A 14873-nucleotide genomic window follows, 5' to 3' on the forward strand; every position below is an offset into this window, starting at 1 on the left:
AAGCATTATAATTCGACAAAACAATAGTTCAAAAATATTACGAATCGCTTTATTTTCAATAAAAAAAATTGTTTCAGTATTAAATTTATTACACGTTCGTTTATGTACATTCTATGTAATTCTTTAAATTGGATTTATGATCACAAACTGCAAAAGGTTAGTGAAAAATATATTCACAAAGAAGAAATTTGAAGGATGAAATAAATGTTTGTTACACATAAAATAATTAAAGAGTCATCTTTTTGCATTTTCTTTATTATTCTGTTCCCAAAGTTCTCTGTTCTTAGCTTTTTCTACAGCTTTCTTTAGTCGTTTTTCTTTTCGACTTTCATTCCTTAATGCAAAATATTGTTCTCGAAAATCAATTAAATTCGTAGAAATCACTTCATCTGATTCCTGATACGGAAAATAAAAAATTTAGTTAACTGTTTATTTAATTCTATTTACCGGAACATACCTTTGGATCCTGAATTTTTTGATAAGTTAATAATCTTCGACTAGTATAAATACTAAGTACTTGTTCTGAATTTGCAACTAGTTCTAGACACGGATGTGTCGGTAATTGATGTTCTGAATATTGATCTCTAAAAAGAATAATAATAATTTTTTCCAAAAAATAATTTTTTTGGTTCCAACAATACCACTTACCTAAATAAAGGAAACCAACACACTAATCTGCCATGCATTTTAAGATGCCTGGCCGAAAAATTTAATAAATCTGTAAATATTTGAGTTAAACCATAACCAACTTTAGATGGTATATGTGATGATGCTTGATGTTCCTCTATTACTGGATTTGATTTTGTTGTACCTATTCTTTCTGTTGATTCTCGTATACCATAAGGAGCTGTAAAATTGAAATTATTAAAATTAAATACATATATAATCAGTAATACCAATTTAATTATTTGTTACCAACGTACGATCCGTAATTATAGCATCTATGCGCATATCTGAACGCCATAGAGGGTAAGAAAAATCAGACACAACAACATCAATATAGTATGATCGTTTTCCATACTGACTCATATTTGCGGCAATACTTTCATCCTTCTCCCTAATCTGACAATTATTTTCATGAGAATTAGTAATGATTTTCTGAAGAAATTAATCTTTTTACCTTTTGTGTGATTCGAGTAGGTCTTGTACGTCCGTGAAGCATTAGAAAATCTATATCTGTTCCTAATGTATATCCTCCAAAATGAGAAGCAGCAACTAATAAAGAACCAGTACCCACAAAAGGATCAAGAACAATATCTCCTTTTTGAACCAGAGCCTGATTTGCCATTATTAATGACAATTGAGGATCCATAGAAGTATTACCTATAAATTTTCTAGTTTTCAGGGATAATTTTCTGATTAAATCTCTTTGTCCACTTGTAATCTAAAAGCACATTATTTCAAATATCAGAGGTATAATCAATCATATATTGTCATTTGAATAATAGCTTACCCATCTACCAAAAAACAATTCATAAGGTTGTTCAGGAATGTCATTGGGATTTAATCCATAAAACTCTACATAACATAAAGTTGTATCTGGATTATTTAATCTCACTGGTCCTTCCAGGGGTAAATAACTGAAAGACTTTTATACAACACTTGTTTATAAAAGGATAGATTTAAATTGTTTAACTTATGTAATGTATTTGTAAAAAAAGAATTATAGAATAATTCATACATTTACCTCTATTTTGTTTACTTTTTCACATTGTGGAAAGTGTTTACAAAATGTTTCAACTATTATTTTAAATGATTTGTTGTTTCCAGTATGTCTTTTTATTTCTGTAACTGGATAAGATTTTAATTTATCATGTAACTCTTCCAATGTTTTACTGTTAGCCCATAATTCTATACAAAACCTCACACAAACTGCTCTACTTGAAATTTGATGTGCAATAGTTTCTGAAGGTAAATTAGTTATCCAATAAGGCTATAATAAAAATTATTTGTAATCCAAATAAATGTATAATATTATAATATATAATGTAATAATTTTAATTTCTTACATTTTCTTTCCATTTAGGTCTAACATTTATATTTACATTGAACATATTAAGAATAGATTCCATCTCCTAAAACAAAAACAAAAATTAGCAAATATGTAAGATACTTAAATAAGTGAATATAAATCCACTTACAGCTTCTCTAAAGTCAATATGTTCATGAGCAAACCAAAATAGATATATTTTCCATTCACTATTCATTATCAATGTTTTATACTTATTTAAATTCAACTGCATCACACTACCTATGTATGTAAATAATATGATCCTAATACTATAAGTATATTTCAGTTTTATATAGTAATTACTTGAAACAATTTGACTAAGTTTATTTAACTATCGATTGACCTAATGTCAGAAAATATGTTTTATTTTAAACTAATTCTCTAGTTTAGCCATTTATTTTGTACTTATGTCATAATATATCTTTGTCAGATTTGTAATTTCAAGTAGTTTTACAAAAGTAGTTTTACGACATAATACAAATTATTACATATTTGTATGTGAAATGATAAAAGTGATAAAATATCAAAAATACAAAATCATGTAATTTACAACTCTACCAACGTGGTCAACATGTATGGATATTCTTTAATAATACATAGACAAAAGCGCATGTCTACTTGAAGCCATAGATAAATAAAATATAGTAAGATATCACTTATTATTGAAAAATTGTGTCCTAATTGCACTGTTATTTATTTCAGATCCTATGGATTTGAAATAATATTAATGTAATTTATTTTCATTTAACATTATCAACATATTAATGAATAAAATTATTGGTATTAAGTTTTCTATTTGGATACTAATCAATGAAACGTTATCTCTACTATAATTGTAATAGTAGCAATTGCAGTAATGCAAAAATGTGTTCATAATTTAAATAAAATATTAGAAAATGTTTAAATAACATAATACTTGTATAATAAGATCAAAAAGAGTAATAAATAATAAAATGAATATGTTTGATGTACAAAGAATAAGAGCTGAAAAGAAATAGAAAATGAATATTCTGAACGGAAAAGTAAGAGATCAAAGGGAAAGAAAAGAGACAAATTATGAATGGAATAATATACATAATAATATAAAAATTCCAACGAATGTAAAATGTGTTTTGACGCTTTTAGAATAGTTGATAAAATAGAGAACGATTATTTCGTAATCGGTAGATGTAGAAGATTATGGCTAATAGAACAGTATACGAGGGGGCGCTATATTCGTAGTAACACTTCTTGTTGTTCTCATTCTAAGGTGGAATACCACTCGTCACTGTTTTCTGTTGTGTTTTTAGGCTGGAATCGGGCGAAAAACATGCCGTTTCGATAATCGAATGAGGAACAAAAGGCTCTTAAGAAGAGTTATTATATCCAGAATTAAGGAGGGTGTTGTATCGCGGATGTGTGTGAATGGTGCAGGTGTAATTTAATAAGAGCAGGGGAGGCTAGCGATTTAATAGGATATTGATTTGTCCGCGACTGCCTTGCTGGCTCCATCGCACACACGAACCAGGTAGCCATGAACGTCGATATTTTTGGGGCACTGCCTGCTGCAACGTGTCGGCTGTGCATATGCCGTGCTCTAATGTGTTTGCAGGCCTGATAAAGCCCAAAATGCAGCCAGCCATTGACGATATGTGTTAACAATATTAGTCAAATTAACGGGTTACAACGAGTACGTTTCTACAATCATAACGACCATCACGACGGCAACGACGGCGACAGCGACGGCGACGGCGACGGTGACGGTGACGGTGAGGGCGACGGCGACAGCGACAGCGACAGCGACGGCGACTACGACGACAACGACAGCGACGGCGACGGCGACGGAGACGACCACGGCGGCGGTCACGACGCCGACATCAACGACGACCACGACGACCACCACGATATCTACAACAAATTCGATAAAAACTATAACACTGGCATTAATAGTAAAGACGTCAATTACAAAAAGAAAAAAGTGGTGTTATTACTTCAATGTGCATCTTTTACAGAGAGTTTCATTACATTGGCTGTGTTCAATGTAATAGTTGAGAAAATTAAATGTGTAAACAAGATATCACAGACACCATGGATGCAACAAGCAATGGAACATCAGGGAGTGCAGTGGCTTGTCCAGTATGTACCCTCTACTTACGTGAGGGTATCAGCTTACAAAGACATTTGGACACTCATCCCAAGGAACAAGTTATTGAAGCTCTTATTAAAGCTAGTACTAATTCTTTACATTTGCAACAGACTCAATTGTCACCAACTGCACCTCCAGCATCTCCAGCTATACAATCACCACAAAGTACATCTCAAGTTACACAGAATACTCATGTATCAGCTCAATCTCCATATCCTATAGGACCTATTTTTGAGTGTCCACCTATTGGTACTGTAATGCCACCTCAGTTTGCTTCATTTAGTTATCAACAGTTTGTAAATAATGGCACTATGATGATACCACAATACGCGATGGGTCCACAAGCTAATCAGATGATGCAGATGCTCTATAATCCGTATGGTATGTACCAGCAACAACAGATACCAACTGTTCAGATGATCTCACCGGTCACAACTATATCTAATACAGCTAGAATTAGGCCAGTGGTGACTATGGCTGGTGAAACAAGTGGTAGAACTGCCATTGCTGTATCTGTAAATAATTCCGAGCCAAAACAAATTTTACCTGAAATTTTACCTGAGCCAGAGCAAGAGTCTGAACAAGTGTTACCAGACATCAATCTTCCAGTATCTCCCCCTGCATTAAATGAAGATAGCTCTATACAGCAAAATGAAAATGGAACTAGTACAATTCAAATAGAACATGCAGAAGAAGCACACAGTTCAAGTGCTGAACATCAACATAATATGCAAAATGAATATGATAGCATTCCAAAAACATTAGAAATCACTTGTAATGTTGTTAATACTTCAGATGATAAAGTTGAAAGTGTTCTACCAGATATTGATGATGGAGAATCATCGCGTGTTATCACTGCAGATGTTCATTATGAATCATCAGAAATGCAGGAATATGTGCATAGATATAAAGATGATGATGATAATAATAAAATTATCATGCCTGAAATGTCATCTGTGGTTAGTGAGAGTGAAACTGATAAAACAACTAATGAAAAAGTTCCTCACAGAAAAGAGATAAATGAAAATCAAGGTACCTCATCTGAAATGCCTAGAAAAGAATCGGTTCAACCTCAAGTAGAACAATTAGACCACCTTGTAATTACTATTGTGGCATCTGAATTTAATGGTGAATCACAAAAAGAGTCCAATGATAAAAAGAAAGATGAAGGTCTGATACAAAAATCATCCCTTGAAAGAGCAGAAAGTGTAATTCATGAAACCAGTAATTCTAGTGAACATGATACCAGTTGTAAATCTGACATAGAAATAAAAATTAATGAGAGTTCAGAAACTTATCTAGATAGTGATGAAAATAAAAATTCTTGTCTTTTATATCATTATAAAAACAGTTTATCTGCACCTGCATCACCAGTGGTACAAAGAAAATATAGAACATACTCGGTTCGTTCAGATTTTGGTTCGAATGAAAATCTGAATTCATGTCCAATTGGTTTTGATGCAAATACATTGCAAGATGAAGATGAAGAGGATGAAAAGAATGAAGCAGAAAATAATTTTGATGAGGCAGATATGGAAATAGAAGAAATACCTAGCCCACACACACCTTTTGTTAAATATGGAGAAAGTACAGATCATGTTAGATCGCATACTCCATTATCTGTAAGTAGTGGTATCTCTGTATTGAGAGTTAGAAAAGATCTCAGTAAACCATGTTCACCTGCATCAGTGCATTCATTTTGTCATATGGATGCTAATGACCTAAGTCATGATGAAGAAAGTAATGGAGCAATGGATACATCACCAGAAAAAGATCCTATTGATTGTTCTTCAATTGAACAAGATGTAAAAGCTGATCAATCAGAACTTTCTTTGTGTGAAAATGAAAAGAAAGTAGGAGACACAGCATATCAGTCTGTAATCACTGAGCATGTGAGTTCATTTCCTACAATTCATTCGCAACAATCAACACCCATAGAAGAATCATATAATGCAACAAATAAGAATCATAATCTTGTAAATTTGTCAGAATCTAGTGATATTGCAAGCAGTTCTGATTCAAAATGCTTTCATTCATCTAAATCAATTATACAAAAGCAATCAGTGGAACTTCTTAGTTTAAATGAGGATGCTCATGCAGGTCCAATGAATATGTTTGAATTAGATGGTCTTCAAATATTAGTTCCTAGTACATTTATAAGTGATTCTTCACAAAAAGCTGTTAGTGCAACCAGTCAACAATCTATGGCAAGTAGCGAAGGAGGAATAGGTGTAGATGAAGAAGTGAAAAGTATTAACATGAGGGCCGATGAAACTATGCCACCCAGAGGTGAATTATCAGAACAGGAAAGCAATGGGTGTACAGAACAATCAGCTTGGCAGGTGTGTATACAATTCTTTTTCTGCAAAGAAGATTATCAGGTTGTATTTTATTTAATCATACTTTATTTATAGTATATAAATTATTGCTATATATTTATTAACATTAGGTTATTACTAAATTATTATTTGAATTATAAAACTTACCTGTACAATAAGAATTCTATTGTATTCAATCTAGTTGTATGCTGGTCACGAGTCGTCGTGTATGTCAACCTCTTATGATTTGATGGCACGTGAAAGTTGGGAAGAATCTGAAGGATCGGACAATGAAATTAGTGGCCCGTTATTAGATAGCAGATCTTTAGCTACACATTTTACATCAAGTTTATTCTTAGATCGAGATAGAAAAACACCGACAAAAAGAACATTTAAATGTTACCATTGTCCAGAAACATTTGATTGTCCGAAAGAACGTCGAGTACACAGTACTACCGTGCATCAAGAAGCTGGACCCAGTAGCAGTAGAGAATCAACGGATCAACCTGAAATAAAAGATATTAAGTTATTGGATGGTCGGATGAATGCATTTGACGATTTTTTTGTACCGGGTTTACATGTTCAGCAAGCTTACCATCAACAGCCACTTTTACATCAACAACCACTTTTACATCAACTACAACCACCGCAATCATTGGAATTAATAGCAAAAGTAGAATCTGATCAAAAGATTGAAACGTTGGTAATACCATCGAACATCGAAGTGCTTTGTACACTTTGTAATCAACGATTTAGTAGTGAAAAATCATTACAGTTACATCATAAAAGAGTACACGTTACCGAAACAGCGAAGAGAATTCGTGAGAGTACCAAGTGCCAGATATGTAACGAAGAATTTCCTTCAGTTTTACTATTTAATGCCCACCTAAAAATACATCCGTTAGAATGCAGCCAGTGTGGAAAGTATTTTTATAGGAAACAAAATTTTAAATTACACGTGAAAAGACATCTAGGAATCAAACCATTTCCCTGTACCGTTTGTGACAAAGCATTTTTGACGAAACAAAAATTAGACGAACATACTAATGGCCATACCGGGAATGCACCTGTCAAGTGTAATCTTTGCAATGAAACGTTTCGTAGATATTCAAATTTAACTCAGCATAAGAATAGACATCATCTGAATATAAAAAAGAAATTGAAGGATTATATATGTCATTGCGGTGAGATATTTCATACAAAGAAAAAATTAGCTTGGCATAAGGAGACGCACGATGAGAAACCAAAAGCATGTACATACTGTAACGAAAGATTCATTCACATGGCTAGCCTGACTCGACACATGCGTCGAGCTCATAACAGAAGATTTGTTCCCGATGCTCAAAGAGAGAATGAAAATGTTGAATGTCCCATATGTAAGTGTATTTATTTGCGATCTTCCTTAGCAGTACATATGCGAGTTCATAACGGCGAAAGACCATATGAATGTCAAGTTTGCTCTAAAACGTTTAGTACTAAGTGGAATTTACAATTGCACAAATGGACTCACGCTGCTCGTAGCACCAAACCTTTTAAATGTAATCAATGCAGTGCCGCGTTTTACCGGCACAGCGATTACACTGCTCATATGAATTCTCATAGAAATGTGCGTCCTTTTACCTGCAATTATTGCGGTGCCCAATTCATACGAAAGTATAATTGTTTAAGGCATGTAAAAGAACACGAGGAGAACAAAGCGTATACATGCGATGTTTGCAACAAAACGTTTCATAGATCATATTATCTAAAAGAACACTTGCGAGTACATTCAGGTGCCAGACCATATACATGTCATATTTGCGGAAAATCTAGTGGTACGAAATCCAATCACAATAAACATGTCAGAATTCATCATGCACGCGAACCTGTAAATACCGAAAATTAAAGGACGAACGAGATTTCCAATCTATTTAGTCAATATTTAATATTGTTTTACAAATAATGAATTACAATATTTTAAACGTATTCTTTTATCTTTTATTTCTTTATCTATTGATAGTAGAAACTAATTGAGCACAAAACAAAACGTGACCGAAACAAATGTAATATTTGTTTATGACCTTACATAGTTTTGTTTAAATCTCGTTCGTTTTTATTCTTGTTTATTACATACTTTAACATAGACATTTTAAACTTGAATTTATCCTGCTAGTATTAACTAGCGGTATTATCAAATGTAAAAGGTTTAATTTGTCTTATCCTGCAAGAAAAAGACGATTTTACATTATGTACTATGCATTGTGCATTATGTGTAGCACTTCGAAAATTTTCGTCATATAGTCTGCTAAATACAATGACTCGAGACTGTAACTACTTAAGATAATAAGAAATTTTTAATGAATATTAACTGATACATGTTGTCTGGAGATTTGAGTAATTTCCATAAAAGGAAGACTATAAGATGAAATGCTTTTGCCAACTTACACTAATTAACTATTAGGTAATAATAACTAACTGATCAATATTATGGAATCATTAAGCACTTTTTATGTGTTGATTATTGTACGAAATTTTTTTACAATAACTATTTTACACGAAGCATGCATATTGTGATTTTATGCATTGGCATTGAATGTGAGAAAGGATAAGAAGGCCCATATTGTATCTGCGTTAAGTTTATAACGCATATGGCCCTATTGATAATTAGCGTTATTAATTATCACAAGGTAGTTACGGATCTTAGTTATTATTCTTTTATATTTATATATTTTGCAAAATATCATAATTTTTATCTCTAATCGTAATTCCAAGACTGATCGATGTTGGTTCCTCATATTGCTCTCTAATAACAGTGAACCTTGATATATTAAATATATATCTAAAGTAATAAGAAAAATTTGTGAATATAAAGGAACTAGTGCAAAGTTTCAGAAAATATATTTACCAGTATGTTTGGTATGATAATACTATGGCAAATATCTTAACAGTTGGTTGTTTTGTATTGAGATATTTGACAATTCATTGTCATTTAATTTTGTAAGAGAGCAATATGAAAATAGTGGAGCGCTGAACTACTACACGTATTCAAATTTCGTTGTACTGTATTAAAGGATCCGTTGTTGTTGTGAAATTAAGTTTCTGTAAAACGTTATTTCAAATTTAAACAAAACTGCATGCAACATTTTAAAAGATTATGCTGTTTCCGTATAATATATGGAGTTTCTATTTGTTAATAATTATTTGACGAATTATTTTTTTAGAATTCATAATCTATTATCTGTTTGTTTTTGTTCGTATGCAGAAAAGAAACTGTGCTTCGTTGTATTTAAATATATAATAGTTTTTAATAATGTCAACGATCAAGTAAAACTTATTTACATACATATATGCATGACCAACATCGACGTCCAAACGTGCAATCGTTTAGTTAAACACGTGCATTCTAACTGAATGCGATTGTAGATAATGTAAATATGTATATCAGTTTTATTTTATAACTGGGCCAACGAATTGTGTTGGCAACTAATAATTGTCTAAAAGCAAACTCGTACTCTTATGAGAATAAAAATAGGATAATTATTATCATAAAAAGAAACTATAAATCAGCAACATGTGTATACCTTAATAAAAATTATGTATTGAGGTACTTTTTTAAATAAGTTTTTCTTTGCATTTTTATTATTAGTACCAATACCGTGTTTAATCCTTGTTTGTCAATGTAAAATAATCATATTTATGCAAAAAAAAACCAAGTGTAAAAATGTTGAAAAAAATTTTATAAAGATTAAACTACTTTAATATTATATTTATAAAATAATCTTCATACGTTTAAATGTAAGCGTCTGCTAAATTTCATTATTAAAAGAATATGAAAAATTTATTTTTTATTACACAATATGCTGATTAGCGATTAATTTTAAGTAAATGAAGTTTATTTAAATTTATATATACAGTACGATTATTATTTAATTCATTACTCACAAAATACTTCTGAAAATTATAAATTTAAGCTGTTCACATTACTGGGTGATTTTTTTTTTTTTTTTTTTTTTTTTTTTTTTTTTTTTTTTTTTTTGCGCCATCCCTCAAAGTGCCTGCTGTTTAAAATCAGTAAGAAAATTGTTTATTTGACATAATTAAAAACGTGATACAAAATCAGTTTAATTCTTAAGAGCAATTCAAAAATAATTGTGTAGAATATTAGCAAATAATATCAACGTTTTTTACGTGACTTAGAAGGTCGAGTATTCTTCTTAGCAGGATTGGAAGTTTCTGGGATCATTATACGACCTGATGCGATTTCATCTCTCAGTTCCGAATCCTCAACTTTCTTTTGAGCATCAAGGTAAAACATTAAATCCTGTACCTGATCCTTTAAATCTGCAACCTCTGCTTGTTTTGCTTCTTTATATTCGGTCATTTCATTTTGTAACGTTTTATACTTATCTTGCCAAGTGGCCTGATTTAATTCTAATGCTTTCCTTAACTCTTTTTCTTCAGTCAGTTCCGCCTGTACTTGTACTAATTTATTACTAACTTGTTGTAATCGTTTATCTACATTCTGTTTCTCTCGAGTTAACGAGGCTAATTGTTCCTACGATACAATATAATTGGTTTTAATATTAAATACATAATTATTAAAACAAACTAAAGCATATTAATTCACCTTAACTTTGGCGCTTTCTTCCGACACTTGACCTAACTTTTCTCTGAGCTCTGTAGTTTGTAAAACAGAATGCTGTTCTAATCGTGATAATCTTTCTTCAAAGTACTGTCTTTGAGTTTCTAATTGCGACGTTAAGAGATAAGTGAATTCGAGCTGCACGGAATCTACTTTTTCCTCCATTGCAGCACCTTCCGCCTTGGTTGCTGTAGGACCACCTTCAACCATTTTTCCATCTTTATTTTGTAATAATCGATGAACAAAATTATCTCCGACATAATCCCACACTCTATTGTTGCCTAATTGCATAGCGTAACAATGGTGTGTTTCGCGGTAATGTTGGAAAGCGTGTCCTTGATGATATCGCGAGCAACCTATGTGTCCACATATCAAACAGATCCATAGAGCATCATTACTCTCTCCGGTATCTAAAAGATATTTTCATTTTTATTTTCTATTCCTATTACACCACCTTTTTAAGTAAAACCTAAAGCATTTGTTTTTTACGTACTACATTCCATACAATAGCTATCTGCAAATGATTCTGGAGTCTGAGCATATCTACAAACTGGACAAGAGGTGTCCCCCCATTTAGCTAAACAACTTGCATGGAAGGTATGATTACACAGAATTGTTAAAATCCCATCAACACTTTCGTCCATTCTCTCCAAGCAAACTGGGCAAAGTGGTAACTCTGTATGCCCAGACAAAGGCATAGCATTGTATGTTACTTCTACGCTATACACGAATACCATATGACATATAACATCTGGTTCAAAAGAATTGTATGGAGTACCATTGAAAGAACCATAAAACTCTGTTGCTGCACTCTAGAAAAAGTGAAAAAATAAACGATTACGCGAGAAACAATGCATTGAAATTTTCCTGTATTTGAAAAAACAATTCAATATAATTACAGCAGATTTAAAGGTAATTAGTGCCATATACTGATTAGGACTTCCATCTCTAAGTATCCTAAAATGTCGTACATCTTGATGGCAAGGTGCTGTAAACCTTAAAAGATCATGACAAGTCATTGTAGCTGGGACTGATAGGATGCAGATGGTTTGGGTACGTTCTGCTGCATGATGTATATCTGTTAATTTGCTGAAAAAAATTATCAACTACATTTAGAACTGTATTTCATAATGATGTGATGAAATAAATCTGCATACTTTTCCTTATACAAATGTATAATTCCTTTGGTTACTTCAACAAATGGATTTCCAGAGATGAAATTTATTTGATCACATGCACAAGCACTTGCACCAGCCATTTCTGTATCATCATAAGTATTTTCTTCTGAATTGGCTCTTGAATTAGAGCCAGACTTACTAGTTCCTTGAGAAGGAAGTGATAAATCTCCCTTCTCAGTAAGATTCTCCATATTTATCTTGGTTGGTTCTCTGCGACCCCTCATCTTGGCAGCCATTGCTCCTGGATTACGAAATCCACTGTGAATTAATCATGATACAAACAAGTAATGATCTTCTTTGCACTGTTAATAACTATAATAGCAAATTTCATACATCAAACAAAAGTAATACATCTTTTAAAAATGAGAAATTCATTAACTGACTTTAAGGATGTAATAATATAACTGAAATACAAACTACAGATCTAAACACTATGACTTAACATTGAAATTTACAAAGGTAATATCATGTAATGTTTACATTTACTTAATTATATAAAATTAAAAAACAGAAACATGTATACTGGAAAAATTTATTTTGTTACATGTTTCGTTTATAGACAACGTACAGGTTTAAAAATTATCATTACTACTATTAAAAATATAATTATGTAAATATAACATTGTTGTGACACTAACATAACCTTTGAGAAGTTTGTAAACATAATGATTAATCAAAACAATCTGTTATGGGAATAAATAAGACGTTATTTAAAAAACAGCTGAAAGTGATGGCTCTAATAGAAAACAGTAACTAAATATTTACCATTCGATTCTTCAGAATTTTCATCAACAATCTCGACGCGAATAACGCAGAGAGAGACCGAAATAGGAGAAGAACTCATCCCATGAAATAATATTTATCGTCCATTATTATAAACAAATTTATCATTGTGTACATTATTTGTAAGTATTTGTTGTACGTTTAAGCAACCCCCATGATTAACTAACAATCTAACAAAGTGTCACACTGCTTCTGATTAGAAGGTTAAAATTATCTTCCACTCATTGTTTTCCATTAAATTATTGTTAAGCAGTTAGAGATCCATTACATTTTGCTCATATCAAATGGTAAATATAATCAATCGTCACAATTGCAGTTTATTACGTCGTCTCATTACTCTTTTTCGTTTATTTTATGTCAATCACATACAATCTATTCCTTTGAGTGGAAAACTTTCAGGTGCCAGGTGCAAAAAATAATCATGTACGCCATCTGAAATGAATCATTATCATTAAATCATTGACCACAGATACAAAAAGATTAGACATGCCTTTGTTCTCCAGGGATCATGATTTTGGGGATCCCAGACACCCCTAGCTGAAATTAGGTCTGCATATTTTTACCAGCTGTTTTCTTACACACTCTACGTTATAAGAACTTATGCAATATTGTATTCTGTCAAAACAAAAACATTCATATAAAATATTTATAAATTGTTCATTTAATTACAATTTTAGGAAAATGAAGCCTACCCTTGTAGCTGATGAAATGTTTCCTGATGGTGCTGGTTCTTACATTGAATTGGAGGAGGTAATTGTGTTATTGTTATTAAGGTTATGGTTATTAAGGTTATACACCTTTCACTGACAGTTGACTTGATTTTATTTGTTAAATAATTAATGAAACAATTTATTTCAGGTTGGTGGCAGTCGCTTATTAGTTGATCTTACTGCAAGTGAAAAAGCAGTACATGCAGATTTTTTCAATGGTATTTGATTTGCATGTACCTATAAATTATTACTAATAATATAAAGTTTATGAGTAATAATTATGTCTGCTTTTAGATTTTGATGACTTATATGATGATGATGACCTGGAATAAAGTGATATAAATTATTACATCATCAGTAACACTATCATACTTAGAATGTATTTCCCATTATCAACTTGTAATAAGTAATAATAATAGAACATATTAATTATATTAACCTGTATAAGTCGCCAGTATTAATCCATCATCTTTTATTTAAAATGATAAGATAACAGTAACACAGTTTGAATTAATATTAATATATATATATATATATATATATATCCATACAAATACCTATAAAAAAATTAAAAGAATATTTAATATTATAATTATGTACTCATATTTTATTACAACTGAAACCTAAAACAAGTTACTAAACATATCAAGGAAAAGAAATTGATATACACAATACGTTAACATTATTACAATTTATTATTTTTAGTTTCGAAATTGAATCAGACGTGCGCCCATATCCAGAATACCATTTATCCTTGGTATATTAGTTTGGGCGATATTAATTATAAACGTGCCATAAGAAAATGAGTACTGGTCATAATGTCTCGTACACATTAATATCGATATCATTGCAAAGATTATAATTTACAATACATAGATGCTAGTCATATAAACCTGTTAAGATGATGCACAATTAAAATAGCACCCCCGGGTTTCAGTCGCGCCGCATAATCATGGATCCTGTCGATCGTCATACATCGATAGTCTCCTTTTTTAGACGAGACGTTCTGAAGCTTTTTTTGAGTTTTATCCCTACGCGATTTGTTTCTTGCTTTTTTTGTGTGTGTGTGTTTCTCCTTGGCCCCAATCGACATTTTATTCACTTTTTGACCATCCTCATTTCACATT

At 31.6% G+C, this 14873-nt stretch overlaps 4 protein-coding genes across 9 annotated transcripts; 2 read left to right on the forward strand and 2 right to left on the reverse strand.

The window, feature by feature from the left end:
* Positions 1-99: 99 nt before the first annotated feature.
* LOC117600908 (tRNA (guanine(10)-N(2))-methyltransferase TRMT11) lies at positions 100-2731 on the reverse strand. Its single transcript, XM_034316956.2, has 9 exons — positions 2142-2731; positions 2010-2075; positions 1688-1933; positions 1454-1588; positions 1121-1384; positions 924-1062; positions 649-847; positions 458-584; positions 100-396 (listed from the first exon to the last, which is right to left on the reverse strand). The coding sequence occupies exons 1-9, from the start codon at positions 2241-2243 to the stop codon at positions 235-237; spliced, it is 1440 nt and encodes a 479-aa protein (XP_034172847.1). The 5' UTR covers positions 2244-2731; the 3' UTR covers positions 100-234.
* Positions 2732-3231: 500 nt separating this feature from the next.
* LOC117600905 (uncharacterized) lies at positions 3232-10094 on the forward strand. Of its 3 annotated transcripts, none has more exons than XM_034316953.2 (3): positions 3232-4517; positions 4587-6478; positions 6657-10094. In XM_034316953.2, exons 1-3 carry the CDS (start codon positions 4052-4054, stop codon positions 8337-8339), a joined length of 4041 nt encoding a protein of 1346 aa, XP_034172844.1. In that variant the 5' UTR covers positions 3232-4051; the 3' UTR covers positions 8340-10094. The 3 variants fall into 3 exon arrangements, with proteins under 3 accessions (XP_034172844.1, XP_034172842.1, XP_034172843.1); XM_034316951.2 differs by having other exon boundaries at positions 3232-3680; positions 4003-6478; XM_034316952.2 differs by having other exon boundaries at positions 3232-3518; positions 4003-6478.
* A 329-nt stretch (positions 10095-10423) lies between these two features.
* On the reverse strand, positions 10424-13161 carry LOC117600906 (BRCA1-associated protein). Of its 2 annotated transcripts, none has more exons than XM_034316955.2 (6): positions 13019-13161; positions 12233-12511; positions 11975-12164; positions 11569-11887; positions 11061-11485; positions 10424-10988 (listed from the first exon to the last, which is right to left on the reverse strand). In XM_034316955.2, the coding sequence occupies exons 2-6, from the start codon at positions 12487-12489 to the stop codon at positions 10608-10610; spliced, it is 1572 nt and encodes a 523-aa protein (XP_034172846.1). In that variant the 5' UTR covers positions 12490-12511; positions 13019-13161; the 3' UTR covers positions 10424-10607. The 2 variants fall into 2 exon arrangements, with proteins under 2 accessions (XP_034172846.1, XP_034172845.1); XM_034316954.2 differs by having other exon boundaries at positions 12233-12494; positions 13019-13160.
* LOC117600915 (COP9 signalosome complex subunit 9) lies at positions 13018-14871 on the forward strand. Of its 3 annotated transcripts, none has more exons than XM_034316976.2 (4): positions 13018-13158; positions 13714-13786; positions 13895-13964; positions 14041-14871. In XM_034316976.2, the coding sequence occupies exons 2-4, from the start codon at positions 13718-13720 to the stop codon at positions 14076-14078; spliced, it is 177 nt and encodes a 58-aa protein (XP_034172867.1). In that variant the 5' UTR covers positions 13018-13158; positions 13714-13717; the 3' UTR covers positions 14079-14871. The 3 variants fall into 3 exon arrangements, with proteins under 3 accessions (XP_034172867.1, XP_034172868.1, XP_034172866.1); XM_034316977.2 differs by lacking the exon at positions 13018-13158 and adding an exon at positions 13526-13583; XM_034316975.2 differs by lacking the exon at positions 13018-13158 and having other exon boundaries at positions 13637-13786.
* Positions 14872-14873: the final 2 nt, after the last annotated feature.

Source organism: Osmia lignaria, chromosome 16, assembly GCF_051020975.1.
Source record: "Osmia lignaria lignaria isolate PbOS001 chromosome 16, iyOsmLign1, whole genome shotgun sequence".
In the NCBI taxonomy this organism is placed as follows: Eukaryota; Metazoa; Arthropoda; class Insecta; order Hymenoptera; family Megachilidae; genus Osmia; species Osmia lignaria.